The sequence below is a fragment of the Phoca vitulina genome, unplaced genomic scaffold, assembly GCF_004348235.1.
Source record: "Phoca vitulina isolate PV1807 unplaced genomic scaffold, GSC_HSeal_1.0 scaffold9, whole genome shotgun sequence".
Classification (NCBI taxonomy): domain Eukaryota; kingdom Metazoa; phylum Chordata; class Mammalia; order Carnivora; family Phocidae; genus Phoca; species Phoca vitulina.
In genome coordinates this window covers 28,147,310-28,160,565 of record NW_022589712.1, presented here as the reverse complement: position 1 = coordinate 28,160,565, position 13,256 = coordinate 28,147,310, and the positions used below count along the sequence as shown (strand labels likewise).

At 43.4% G+C, this 13,256-nt stretch overlaps 1 protein-coding gene across 2 annotated transcripts in view; it reads left to right on the top strand.

Annotated features, from left to right (window-relative positions):
* PDE7B (phosphodiesterase 7B) overlaps window positions 1-6,269 on the top strand; it is a 316,742-nt gene extending 310,473 nt beyond the window's left edge. Inside the window, exon 12 of one of the 2 annotated variants that reach the window (XM_032407821.1) lies at window positions 2,445-6,269. In XM_032407821.1, the coding sequence (XP_032263712.1) occupies window positions 2,445-2,659 (215 nt within the window). In that variant the 3' untranslated portion in view covers window positions 2,660-6,269. The remainder of the gene's footprint in view (window positions 1-2,444) is intronic. The other variant, XM_032407820.1, reaches the window with a different exon arrangement.
* The last annotated feature ends 6,987 nt before the right edge of the window (window positions 6,270-13,256 follow it).

Below are 13,256 nucleotides of genomic sequence, written 5' to 3'. Positions count from 1 at the left end.
TCTCGGTCTCTGTTCCATGTCTCCGGGCTCTGTAGGGTCAGGATTGGGAGGTGTGGTGTGAAGGGGTAGATCAGGCTAAACTGGAAAAATCCAAAGATAGACAGAGTCTGATGGGAGCTGCAGGCTTCAGCCTCCCAGACGAGGATTTTGCCAGCGGGTCTTAAGTAAAGCAGCTATTTCCTCTGCCCTGATTCTCCTGGGGCTGAAACTGTCCCCTCTCCTTTTCCTGTCCCAATCCACAGTGAGAATTTCCCCATGTGCCATCTCAGGTTTAGATCTGATTTTCTTTTTTTTTTTTTTTAAAGATTTTATTTATTTATTTGACAGAGAGAGAGATAGCGAGAGCAGGAACACAAGCAGGGGGAGTGGGAGAGGGAGAAGCAGGCTTCCCGCCGAGCAGGGAGCCCGATGTGGGACTCGATCCCAGGACCCTGGGATCATGACCTGAGCCGAAGGCAGACGCTTAACGACTGAGCCACCCAGGCACCCTAGATCTGATTTTCTGTTTAAGTCATTCATATTCACCCAAGTGGAAGTGGGATTTAAAATCCCTTTCCCGGGCTCCTGGGTGGCTCTCTCACCGTGTCTCTCTCTGTCAAATAAATAAATAAATAAAATCTTTAAAAAATTAAAATAAAATAAAATCCCTTTCCCTCTCTCCACCAAATTCTGCATTTTAGAAAGAAGATATTAGATGGAATGAATCTCTAATTGGTGAAAGCTATAGAAGGAGGAGGAGAAAGAGGCTTGCCTTCAATCCCTGTTTGCTCTGAGGCCACCATGTATCCCTTCCCCCACTCCCAGCCCTCCAGGAGGACAAAATCCAGGCAGTCAGTCCGTGGTTGCTTGCATAGAAGAGAGAGCTTGACACAATGCACTGGGAACGGATGGGACAGTTTCCCAAATGCGATCATGAAGAAGTCACTTTCATTTGAAAAAGTACCTCCTGGTGTCTATTCAGACTTCAAATCTACTTTCCTAATCTACTGTGAGAGGTCTTTACATCGGACAAGTAGAAATACGGAGGGATAATCCCCTAGTAACGTCAGGAAGAAAATGAGTTGATTTTTAAGTACCAGATTTTTGAATGTTGGATTTGTAGCTTTTTTATATTAAGGTAAACTTGATAAATATTTACACTTTAAACTTGAGAATAGTATAATTTTGTGAACTGCCTTTCTAATATCAAATCTCTCTTACGGTGAAGGATATTAGAAATTAGATATGGAGGTTATGGAGGTAGTGAAGAAAATTCGGGAATAGCAAACAAGAACATTCAAGGAAATCCCTACTTGCTGACTCCCTATATAACCTTATCGTTGGCTTAAAATTTCCTCCTTAGGTTTGGGTGAGCTAAAATGATCTCATAATACTTAAATCATATTTCACATATGATGAGATAATGCAGAAATGTGAAATAACATTTTGCATTCCTGCATCCTTTTTCCATCTCTGTAGCATCCTCAAAGGCCAAGCATCTGCTCTTTGTTCAATAAAAAGATAATCAAATCAAGCCTTATAATTCACAGCCTTGTGAACATAAAGTGTCAGTTGGTGGAAAATTCGTTATGCTGAAAAAACACTTGCCTTTTCTCCCCACACCTACATTTCAATAAAACCTAAGCATGTCCAAGTTTGTGATGATTCCAATCATCCCAGCCTAGACTGAAAGTCGTCTTGGCTTTAATAAATCATATTTAATATGGAAAGCACCCTAACATTGAAATATGATTAGAACACAAGGAGTCTAAAATAATTAAGAGAACAGACATATCTAATATCAACCAATCGTATCTGGTCATTAACATAGGGATTTTATGCAGGTAAAAATCCGTATTGAAGATGAGTGAACTTGACCTACATTTAGTCGCTTAACATAATTGAGAGTAAGACAAAACCGTGGATCAATACTCTTGAAAAAATATCCTACAGGGTAAACATATGAATTCTCCAGATGGGTCTAAACAACGATGTGCCCCTTCCTGATATCATTCACCCTTTCCTCCCCTCCCCCACCCCCTCCTCAGCTCCCACACAGACTTTTTCCTAGCTTTCTGTTCAAATGTCTTTCTCCCAGCTTTCTGTTCAAATGTCTTTCTCCCTCAGCAAATAATAACAGCCAACACGTATTGAAAGTTTACTAGGTGCCGGGAGCTTTCTGAGCATTTCACTTGCCTCAAGTCATTTCATTGTCCTAACAACCCATGGGTTTGGGACTCTTCCTAGCTCCTTTTTACAAATGAGGAAACTGAGGCCCGAGGGGTTAAGAAACAAGCCCTAGGTGACACACCTGGTGCTCCTAAACCGAAGGGTAGGGAGCAAGTCATCTTTTGCCTCCGTATCTCTGGGTCGGGCACAGAGCGGGGTCCCAGCTGGGTCTGGGAGGGAGGAAGGCGAGGGTTGTAGCGCCTTCACAGGGCTGAACTTGGCCTTGCCTGTTCTAGGTTTCATGACCTACATCGTGGAGCCACTTTTCCGGGAGTGGGCCCGTTTCACGGGCCACAGCGCCCTGTCTGAGAGCATGCTACGTCACCTCTCCCACAACCAAGCCCAGTGGAAGAGCCTGTTGCCCAAGCAGCACAGAAGCGGCGGCGCGGAGCACGCAGGCCCGGGGACTGAGAACCAGGAGCAGACTGGGACCAAAGGCGACGCCCCGTAGTCCCAGCCCCGCTGCCCCTGCTCCACGCAGACCGAAGGAGAACCTCCTCGAGCAGAGGCCTCCTGAGAGGGTGGCAGCTCTGGGGGGGGGCGGGGGAGGGTGTCTCGGCGACCAGCCCAGCCACGCGCTGGGTGTCGTCCCCGGGGCTCTCTGCAAGGCCACCCTCCTCCTACTCACCTGCCTCCTCTCCTTTTTCCAAGTGTACAGAAGCCATCCGTCACCTCAGCATTCGCTGCCGAAATAAGCAACTCCATTCAGGAACGTGGGAGCCGATTCTGGGGGGTGGGGGGAGGCAGGTTGGCCCCTCAAGGAGAAGACTGGGGAGTAAGAAAGAGGTGCTCCTGCCATGTCCCCCTCGGGCCCTGGGTCACACTGTGACAGGCGACAGTGGCTAAGTCCAGAGCGTTTTTAGCATTTGCCATCTGACTGCTGATCTGCATGACAATAACACCAGCACACTCGGAGCTCCAAGGAGATGGGTCTTAGGTGCCAGAGCACAAAAGAGAACGTGAGAAAGGACCTTCTATTTTAATAATAATTATTATTATAAAAATAATAATAGATCTTTTTAACTTTTCTATTTTATGCACTAGACAATGGATCTAAAACTTGGGACTAAGATTACTCAATGTACCCAAACTTGAACAGGGGGTTCATTGTTTCGTTACTGACTCGATGCCGCTTTGGGCCAGAGCTTTGGCGTCTGCTCAGTTCCAGAGACCGCGTTTCCTATCCGATCCGAGGGGAAGGTGCTGTACAGTCCGTTCCTTTGCACCATTAGCCGATCTGTCTTTTATCAGTAACTCAGATCCCGTGACATGTTTATATGCACACGTGTCCATTTTCTGTAAATACCCAGCGCTACTGATGCCCATGCCAAAATACGTGAGTATTATGGGATTGCTACCTGTATAAACAACGGCACTGTGAACAGAATCCTGTTAGTTTTAATCCAAGAGAATGCGTTTGTAAATCTGGTATAGAGTTTATTAATATACTGTTGTTTGCAGATAAAGGCCTTAACTTTAAACATCTTTCATCTTCTGAAAGCTGCCCGACTTACATCCTCACAGATATCCTTCTGAACTGCCTTCCCATGCCCATCTTTGCGCTTTCCAGCTAAGGTCACAAACCAAAACTGACTAAAGTCTTTGAGGAAATATTCTGGAAACTTCACCCACATTCCGCTTGAGACCATAGTGTTTCATCTATGGCACCGAGCATCGTTCCCTCAGATTAATGAGACCTTTCAACAAGCCTGAAGTCACTTTTCAACCCAGCGCCGATGTTGCACACTCTGTTTTAACAAGCCAGCTGATAAGCTCGCGTTTGTGTGACTCTTGTCTTGGACCGTGGCGGTGTGTCAACCTCGCAGGAGACGCGGCAGGTCTCACAAACCTCCTATGACCCTGTCATCTACCCATCAGGGAACTCCCTGCTCTCCCACCACACATTTGTCTGTCATGGCTACAGTACCAAAGCACCTTTGGTTTATGGTTGGCGTGCATTTCTTTGGCGTTAGTAGTAACTGGATTTTTCTTTTTCCTTAATTTCGTGTGAACAACTACTCAATTATTTAGCTGAAGTTAACATTATTTAAGTCAAGAAAACATTTCAGTTTTTCGACCGAATTTACCTTCCTGGCAGGTCATCGTGGTTCGTTACGGTTCTAGCTAACAGAGTCACCTTGGAATCTGCTTGCCGTTTTTTCTGCAGACTCTTGGTCGGACAATCAGTTTGTTACAGCATCCTTCTCTAGTGACTAAACTCCATGCATTCAACCTTTTTCCTTAAAAGTTCTAGCATAAGTAATGTTATGTGAAAATTGGCATGTCCCTCTCTTCTTACCTTTAAATAACATTATAGTGGGGGAACGATAATCTGATCATTTCTGCCACTACCGAGCTGTTTCGCAAGCTGACAAACTGACAGCGGACTCTCGTTTTCTACATGCAACTCTTGTGGGTTTTGTCCCTTCCTAACGTACAAATGAAATGTTCGAAACTTGACGGGTTTGTAATAAGTTTCTGTAGAGAGACTGAGGTTTGCCGAGTGAAGGTTTAGGGGGAAATTTTGGAAAGTTGGTTATATTCTCATTAAAGTAGGAGAGATTGTCAGATGGTACTAGAGAAAGTGTGAAAACCTCATGAAATGGGTGGCTGATAAGTTGAAATTGTTGATATGGGTAAGAGAGAGGTTGTGAAATCTTAACACTAACTTTTTTTCTCTGTAATAACTATGAACTGACACCTGATTCTTTATTGCTTTAATCCTCTGAAGCTCTCAGCTTGGTGAGGCCCCAAAAGAGAAAATGTTGAATGTATTCCTGCTTCCAAATCTCTCTTACTTTGGTCTGATGATGCAGAGAGAGCTTTTGTGTGGTCTGTGTTTAACGTTCATGAGATCAAATGAAGGAAAGCAATTGTCAAGGATGATACAGTGGAGAAAAGGGAAGATGCTGTTTTAGTGAATGGGGCCTCTGCCTTGGGTTTAAGAAATGGACTTTGTTTAAATTATATTTATATTGTAACTTACATAAGTAAGATTGGAGGCATTTTTAGTAGTTCCAAGTTCGTAGGACAAAAGTCTATGTTACAATTAGGTCTTGAAGAAGAGCTCACAAAGAAAACCACCAAATACCCGACTATGAAGCAGCTACTAGTACAATCAAAATTTGAAGTAAAAGGAGACACGATGCATAAACTAGATGCATTTTTGTCCTTTCAACCATCTGGAGTTTTCTTGAGTTCTTTGCTTTTTGGCAAAAAAAAAAAAAAAGAAAGAGAATGTGAAAACTTTTTTTCCCTGCCTACTAGCGGCTCCCCTTCCACAGAGGAGCTCTGTTGCTAGTTAAGACACAGCTGTTGGATCATCCATGGATTTTATCTTTATAGTCTCCTCCTGGTCCATGGACCACCAATAGTTGACTTACCAAGTTTAATTCTGTCAGTACTTGAGAAGAAAGGAATCAAAGGGCTATTTTTAGTAAGCAAAATAGAGTTCAGATCAAATGAAGAGAGAGAAAATATATATCACTGCCAGGCCTGATCGTCAAAGCCTGCTTCTCCTTTAACAGCATCCGTGAATAGTCAGAAACTCGTTCTTGAAGCCCTGACCTACCCATAACTCCTCCAGGCTGAGGAAAAACCCCGCTCTGTTTCCACCTGCTTGAGGCTTCCCACAAAGGCATTTGGAGCGCGTCCGGCAACACTGTCTTCAGATAGTGCTTCCTACAGAACACAGACTTGTTTGTAATCTTTTCTCACGTTGAATCAGATCTGCTCACTGATTTGAATTTGGTTATGAGCTTGTGTCTCACTGTATTTCTTATGCTTTGTTCTTTTAAGCAAACCCTTAAAATTGTGTTGTTTTGTGTACACATGTGAGATTTGGGGGAAAAAAAAACCTTGTGAGTTTTGCTCAAAATGTGGCCTAAATATCCATTGGCATGTCTCGATGAACAATTGAAAATAAAGATAATTTCTTAAAAACATCAAAGTATGAAAATATACTGATTCTCACCAGGTAACATGTTACCAGCAAACCAATCAGATTCAACAAAAAAGGCCCACTGCTCAGGAGAGGAAACTTTCGAGGGAAAAATGCACAGATACAGACATGGTCTCCATGTGACTCATTCTACTTGGGGCTGCAGAACAGCCCTGTCCATGAAGGCCTCACTTGCCAGTTAATCCCAAGTTAGGGAAAGAAGGCTCTCTTTCCCCCACCATTCAATTCTACACTTCTTCTGAGTCCTGATATTTTTGTTTCACATTTGTCAAACTCATATATGAGTGAGAATGAGGTACAGTGGATTAGGTTGTAAAGACAAAGCCGACTTCTTTCAATAAGTACCTGTGAAAAATATGGTCTTGCAGATTTCAGGACTGGAAACCATCAAGAACAATAGAACAGTTCAGGCAGGACAACTGAGTCTCCTAAACTTATCTGGAAATAGAGGAGAAAAACACCACCACCCTTGTTTCCCAGGAACAACCTTGTATCTACATAGTCTCTTCATGCCCCTTTTTATTAACATTGGATTCAGAATCTCACTGATCCCTTCATGCTCCCCTGTGTCTGAATACAAAGCCACTTTTTCATGTGTGGATATTTGATAATATAAAATCAAAATCAAAATTGAAACCCCAGTGGTCTTCCAAGGAACAGTCAGACATGATTTCCAAATGTCCCCGGGAAACTAGTTGAGACATTGTGAAATAAGTCAAGCCTATGTGAGCAATTGAATTTCGACTCCACAAATATTGATTGAGGATCTACCATGTGCCAGAGGTTGCACTAGATACTTGGAATATAAAAACAGCTCCTGAAAACAAAATAAGGATCATTTATCTCCCTTGCATCTATGCCCCCGAAGCCCTAATTCTGGCTGGTGATGGCTCTGTTCCTCTGAGTCAGGCCCCGAAAGGCTTGCTGGTCTTTCACAGGCTCCCCCGGCGGCCTAGGCCAGTGTCTCTCGGCTGCACAGCACTCACATGTGCACACACATTCTCAGCCAGTGCTCTCCGTCTGTCCTAGAGCAGGGCCAAAAGCAAAGGCACTTCTCAAGTAACATCCCGTCAGCCCTGCCTCCGTGACAATGTAGTGGACATGTGAGTAATGACTACACAGGGAGCTTTTAGCTACAGAACAGTCCACGATGGGATTTTTTTTTTTCCAACTAAGCCAGAGAGATTATTAGAAAAATTTTCAATTTTAGTTGATAGGATTTGAAGATGCATTATTGCCTTGTCTCAGTCATCCAAGCAACGATGTATCTTTGATTCAATTGCCTGAAATGTTTTAAATTCTAGTATTGCAAGATTTAATCTTTAGTAATTTTTTTCCCCTTTTAAGGAAGCAATGCATAGTGTTTTCAAAGTGTGGGCTCTGGGGTCAACAGACCAGAATTCAAATCCCTTGTTCTCACTTGCTGCTTAACTCCAGGCAGATAATTTGGTCTCTCTGAGCCTCCATTTCCTACGTGTAAAATGAAAGTAACACCTACCTTCTGGGGTGGTTGTGATGTCAAAATTGGAAAACATATATAAAACATACACCATGGTTTGTAATAAAGGGTCCTCAAAAAATGTAAATTTCTACATCATTTAAAACAAATCTACAAAGTGAGAGTTGGGATATATCTTTTGCTTTCTCTAGGCTGTACAGTTTTTGTGCAAAAGAAAACACAAGAACCACTAATAGACATTGGGCATGACTATATCTATAAGTGACCAGCCCGACCATGAAATAATCCTTATAAAATATGGACAAAATATTGTAAAAATGATTATAAAAGAAGACAGTGTTCTTGGGGCACTAAGGATACCCTGATAAGACCAGGGAATACAAGGAACGTTTCTGATTATAAAGTAAATACTCAGCCCAGCCAGGGACGACCATCTGTTTAATCTAAGCCCTTCTTAGAATTGATGACAATACAATCCTGGCTAGAAAGGATTAGTTAGCAAACAAAACTTGAAAACTAATTCCACTCATATCCTATAAATCCTATCTATAGAAGTTTCCAGTGGCCCTTCCCCTTGCAACTTCATCAGATCCTTTCTGGCTATGGACAGCAGAGGCAGGGAAGTCAGTTATAGCCTCTATAAATAAATGCCCTAAAATAGATTCTGTTCCTCTAAACTAACATTTTCAAAATTGCTTTTAAAAAAAGCCTTAAAAGAGTGCCTGGGAGGCTCAGTCGGTTATGCGTCCGACTCTTGATTCCGGCTCAGGTCATGATCTCGGGGAGCTCAAGCCCCAAGTCAGGTTCTGCAGTCTGCTTCTCCCTCTCTTTCTGCTCCTCCCCCTGCTTATCCTCATACTCTGTCCCTCTCATTCTCTCTCTTTCTCAAATAAATAAATCAATCAATAATCCTTTTTAAAAAAATGTGTGTGCCATAAGTTGTTTAAGCATTACCTGGAAAAAAGAAGTCTTCATGGCCTCTGAAGTTTGAGGAACAATGGCTTAAACACACAGGTTTCTCTTCTGTGTCCTTCTCAGAGCCTCCCATAGGCTAATGGACATCTCCAACAAGACGATATGGATGATATTGTTTGTTTAGATCTAATATTGTTTTCATATCATGAAGGCTTCCTTGACCACACCAACCCAGGATGATCTCCCCATTTGTCATTTTACTGCCCTAGTATTGTTAGTGACTATTAGTTATTTATTATTCCTGATGTATGTGGGTGTGTTCTGCCCAACTTGAGACATACTATAATATTGTGGTTGCCTTGCCTGAGTTTGTGGCATGATTTTACCACTTACTAGATGTCTGACCTCAGGCAGGTTTCCCAACTTTTTGTGTCTCAGCTTCTGCATTGGTAAAATGATAATAAAAATGGGACCTATTTCACGGAGTTTCTGAAGATTCAAAGAGTTCATGAATGCAAAAACTCTGGACAGGGCCTCGCTCATAGAAAGCACTCAGTAAGTGTTGGCAAAAACCAACATCTTCTCCCTCGCCCCTGCATCACCCTCTGAAATCAGATTTGTTAAGTTCCTTGATAACAGGATCCCTCTCTTTTTAAATATATTCTCCTATAGTATTGCACAGAAGGTCCTGAATAAATACTTCTTAAATTAAAGAATATATTTGGATTGATAAATTGAAAATTGTGTCAGAATAATAGGTTAATATTTAAACCCAAGTAAGTAAGTCCCAGTTGCAACAATAAATGCCCCAATAATGTGAATATAGAGGTTGTTTTTCAGGAACACAGTTGCTACCTGGCAGACTTTTATTCTTTCTAAGAATCTGGTTCAGGAAAAAAAAAAGGTTTTCTCCTCCTAGTTTATGAGTCTACTCTTCTTAGTGATGAAGACAACGATCAAGTCCCTAAGGGACTTGAGGTCCAAAGACCTCCAGGTATTTCCCATCCAACTGGAAAAGCAGCCTACAGAAGGGCTACTAACTGGCTTCCTTTGCAGGGAAAACGAAAGTCCCCCACTGTATCACACAATCCAAGAGAGACAAATCCCAGTCCTCATCTTTGCAAAGGAGCATGGGACTAGCAGGTGAATCTCCTATTTTATCCCTGTGATTACACATGACCTACCCCTGCTCTTCTTCCCAGGAAGCAATTGCATGTGCATTTTAAAAGTTGTCAGCAAAGTAAGCTAATGGACCAAAATGAAGGGTCAGGGGTTTTTTTAATTACTTATTTTTTCCTACTTCTCACTGCTCTATTTTGTTTGGGCCCGTCTAACAGGAGAGTCAGACTTTACACTTCAATGGACTTTCATACACACACACACACACACACACACACACAACTTATAAGCGAAAACAAAATGCTGATCGTGTGACTGTAGCATAAGGGAGAAGTACATTCTGTAATTTCAGACAGACTTTCAAGTGTGAACCTGACGGAGAGGGGGGACACAAGTTCCGATGGATCTTTCAATACTCTGTTATGTAACAGGCTACGAGCTGTTTCCTACATGCTTCCACTGCCTTTAGCTCTTAGAAATGTATTCATTATCTCACAAAAAGCTTTTCAAAAAATCTCCTTTTGCAATGATGTTTTCTTTACCTTAAACTCTAGCGGGAAGGTTCAGAGTTTTCTTCATGCTCATCGACTTCTTTTTTGAACAGCGGTGTTCCAGTCCCGTAGGCACCGCTGGGGGGATGTCCAGCCCCACCAGCACCCTGCGTGCGTGGCAGGCAGCCACCCATCGCCACCACGTTGACTGTCGGGCACCCGTGGCGCAGACAGTGAAGCCGGGGCCCCAACACCAGCCCCCGGGGCCGCGTGAGAGGACAGAGCCTTCAGTGGGGCGGGCGGTCCCCGCGGCCTCCGGGGCTGCCAGCTTCGGGGTGTGCCAGTGCCAGACGGCCTCGGGGTGTGGGCGAAGGGGACAGCACCCGACCTGAACATCGCAAGTGTTTACTGCATGTTTTCTTTTTTAAGATTTTGTTTATTTATTAGACAGAGAGAGAGAGATAGCAAGAGCAGGAACACAAGCAGGGGGAGTCGGAGAGGGGGAAGCAGGCTTCCCGCCGAGCAGGGAGCCCAAGTGAGGCTCGATCCCAGGACCTCTGGGTTCATGACCTGAGCCGAAGGCAGACGCTGCACTGACTGAGCCACCCAGGCGCCCCATTTACTGCATGTTAATAAAGTTATGTCTGGGCTAGCGAGCAAACCAGAGAGCGAGCAATGACTGAACATGACTGTCTCCTCTCTATCACATTCAGAGCTGAGGGCTTCAGGGACGCTTAAATGTTTTTTTATACATGGTTGGTAAAGGCTCTGATCAGATGTCAAGTACATCATCACATTCGGTCCATAGAGATCACAGGACTTGTAAGAAGGGCCCTCTGAGACTTAATTTCATTTCTGAAACAGTAATAATAGAGCCCACTTTGCAGATTTGTAGTGAGGATTTGGGCTACTGTATGTGGAGCGCCTTAGGCAGTGTCTTGCATACCTGCTGTCACTTAGTAAAGAGTAGGAATTATCTACCAGAAACAATGGTGGTGCTGTCTATGTTCCATTTGCTGCAAGAGATTGTTTAATGTTTCTTCTAACTCAAATGAAACTGTCAATGGATATAAGAGGCAAGGAGGAGACGTGACAAGGGGAGAAAGCTGATACTGATTTTTCTTTACCATGTGAGGGAATTAGCATTAAGAAAGAATAAGCAAATTGTTTCATTTTGAAACCAGAGAGGGAGACAAACCATAAGAGACTCTTAATCTCAGGAAACAAACTGAGGGTTGCTGGAGTGGAGGGCGGTGGGAGGGATGGGGTGGCTGGGTGATAGTGGGGAGGGTATGTGCTATGGTGAGCGCTGTGAATTGTGTAAGACTGATGAATCACAGACCTGTACCCCTGAAACAAATAATACATTATATATTAAAGAAGAAGAAGAAGATAGTAGGAAGGGAAAAATGAAGGGGGGGGGAATCGGGGGGGGAGACGAACCACGAGAGACTATGGACTCTGAGAAACAAACTGAGAGTTCTAGAGGGGAGGGGGTGGGGGGATGGGTTAGCCTGGTGATGGGTATTAAAGAGGGCACGTACTGCATGGAGCACTGCGTGTCATACGAAAACAATGAATCGTGGAACACTACACCAGAAAGTAATGATGTAATGTATGGTGACTAACAGAACATAATAAAATAAAATTAATTTTAAACAAAGAACGAAAGAATAAGTAAGATGAAACAAAATTACTACTCCCCTGTGTGTGAGTGACCTAGGGCAGCTGTAACAAAGTACCACAAACTGGGGAACTTCAAACAATACACGTTTTTTCTCTCACGGTTCTGGAGGGTAGAAATCTGCAACCAGGGTATGGGCAGAGCCATGCTCTCCCTGAAATCTCTAGGGAAGAATCCTTTGTCACCTCTTCCAGTGTCCGGAGGTTGACAGTAATCTTCATGCTTCTCAGCTTGTGGCAGCATAACTCCAATTTCTACCTAATTTTCACAGGGCCATCTTCCTTGTGTCTCTGTATCTGTCTTCTCATCTTATGAAGACACCAACCATGGGATTAGGGTCCACTCTCATCCAATTTAACCTCATCTTAACTAATTACATCTACAAAGACCTTATTTCCAAATAAGGTCCCATTCTGAGCTTCTGGTTGGACATGAATGTTGGGGTGGGGGGGTTATTCAGACCAGTACACCGTGACATTCCTCACTCATCCACTCCCTGCCTCACCTCCCATCTCCTGCACACACACCCCCTATACTTAACCTGCACATCTTCGAGATTTCTCCTGAATGATGCCATGGGGACAGATTTCTTCAGGTTTGAGGTGGGGTTGTTTCTACATATCTGGAGGTTAAGTCTAGAGAAGTCTCACAGAAAGGAGGATTGAAAGCACATCTTCATTTCTTTCTTCTGTATTCTTTCCTTGCTAATTCAGATCTGTCTGAGAAAAAAAGTTTCCAGGGCACCTGGGTGGTTCAGTCAGTTAAGCATCTGACTCTTGATTTTGGCTCAGGTCATGAGATCGAGCCCCGTGTTGGGCTCCACACTGGGTGTAGAGCCTGCTTAAGATTCTCTCTCTCACTCTCCCTCTGCCCCTCCTCCCCTTAAAAAAAGTTTCCAATATCCCACTGGCATCAGTCATCTGGAAATGATGATGTGAGTCTTGTTCCTTATTTCAACTTTTTCTCTCTCATCATCATCACGAATGTTCCAGATGTTTCAATCCATTCATTCATTATTTGACAAATATGCACAAAGCACCAAGTTGTGTTAGGCACTGGGGATACAATAATAACCATCTTTGCTGTGTTGACAGTTAAACAACTAGGGAGAACTCACTTCCAGAAAACAGTGTCCACAGGGCATGGTTTGTGACTAAAGCATGGAAGGTAAAGGAATGCTTGGTGCAGAGACAGAGGATATAAGAGCGTGTTTGTCCTGGTCTGGGAGCCTCAAAGAACACATAATAGAAGGGTCAGGAAGGAGGACTGCGGCAAGAGAAGTTTGGATTAGAATAACATGGGGTATGAGGATGCAGGAGGACATAAATGAATGGAGGAAACATCATTCGTAGGTGGTAAACTAAGTGGGAGGGTGGAATGAACAAGCCATTAGATCTCCCAACATTCCCCCTGTGGCTG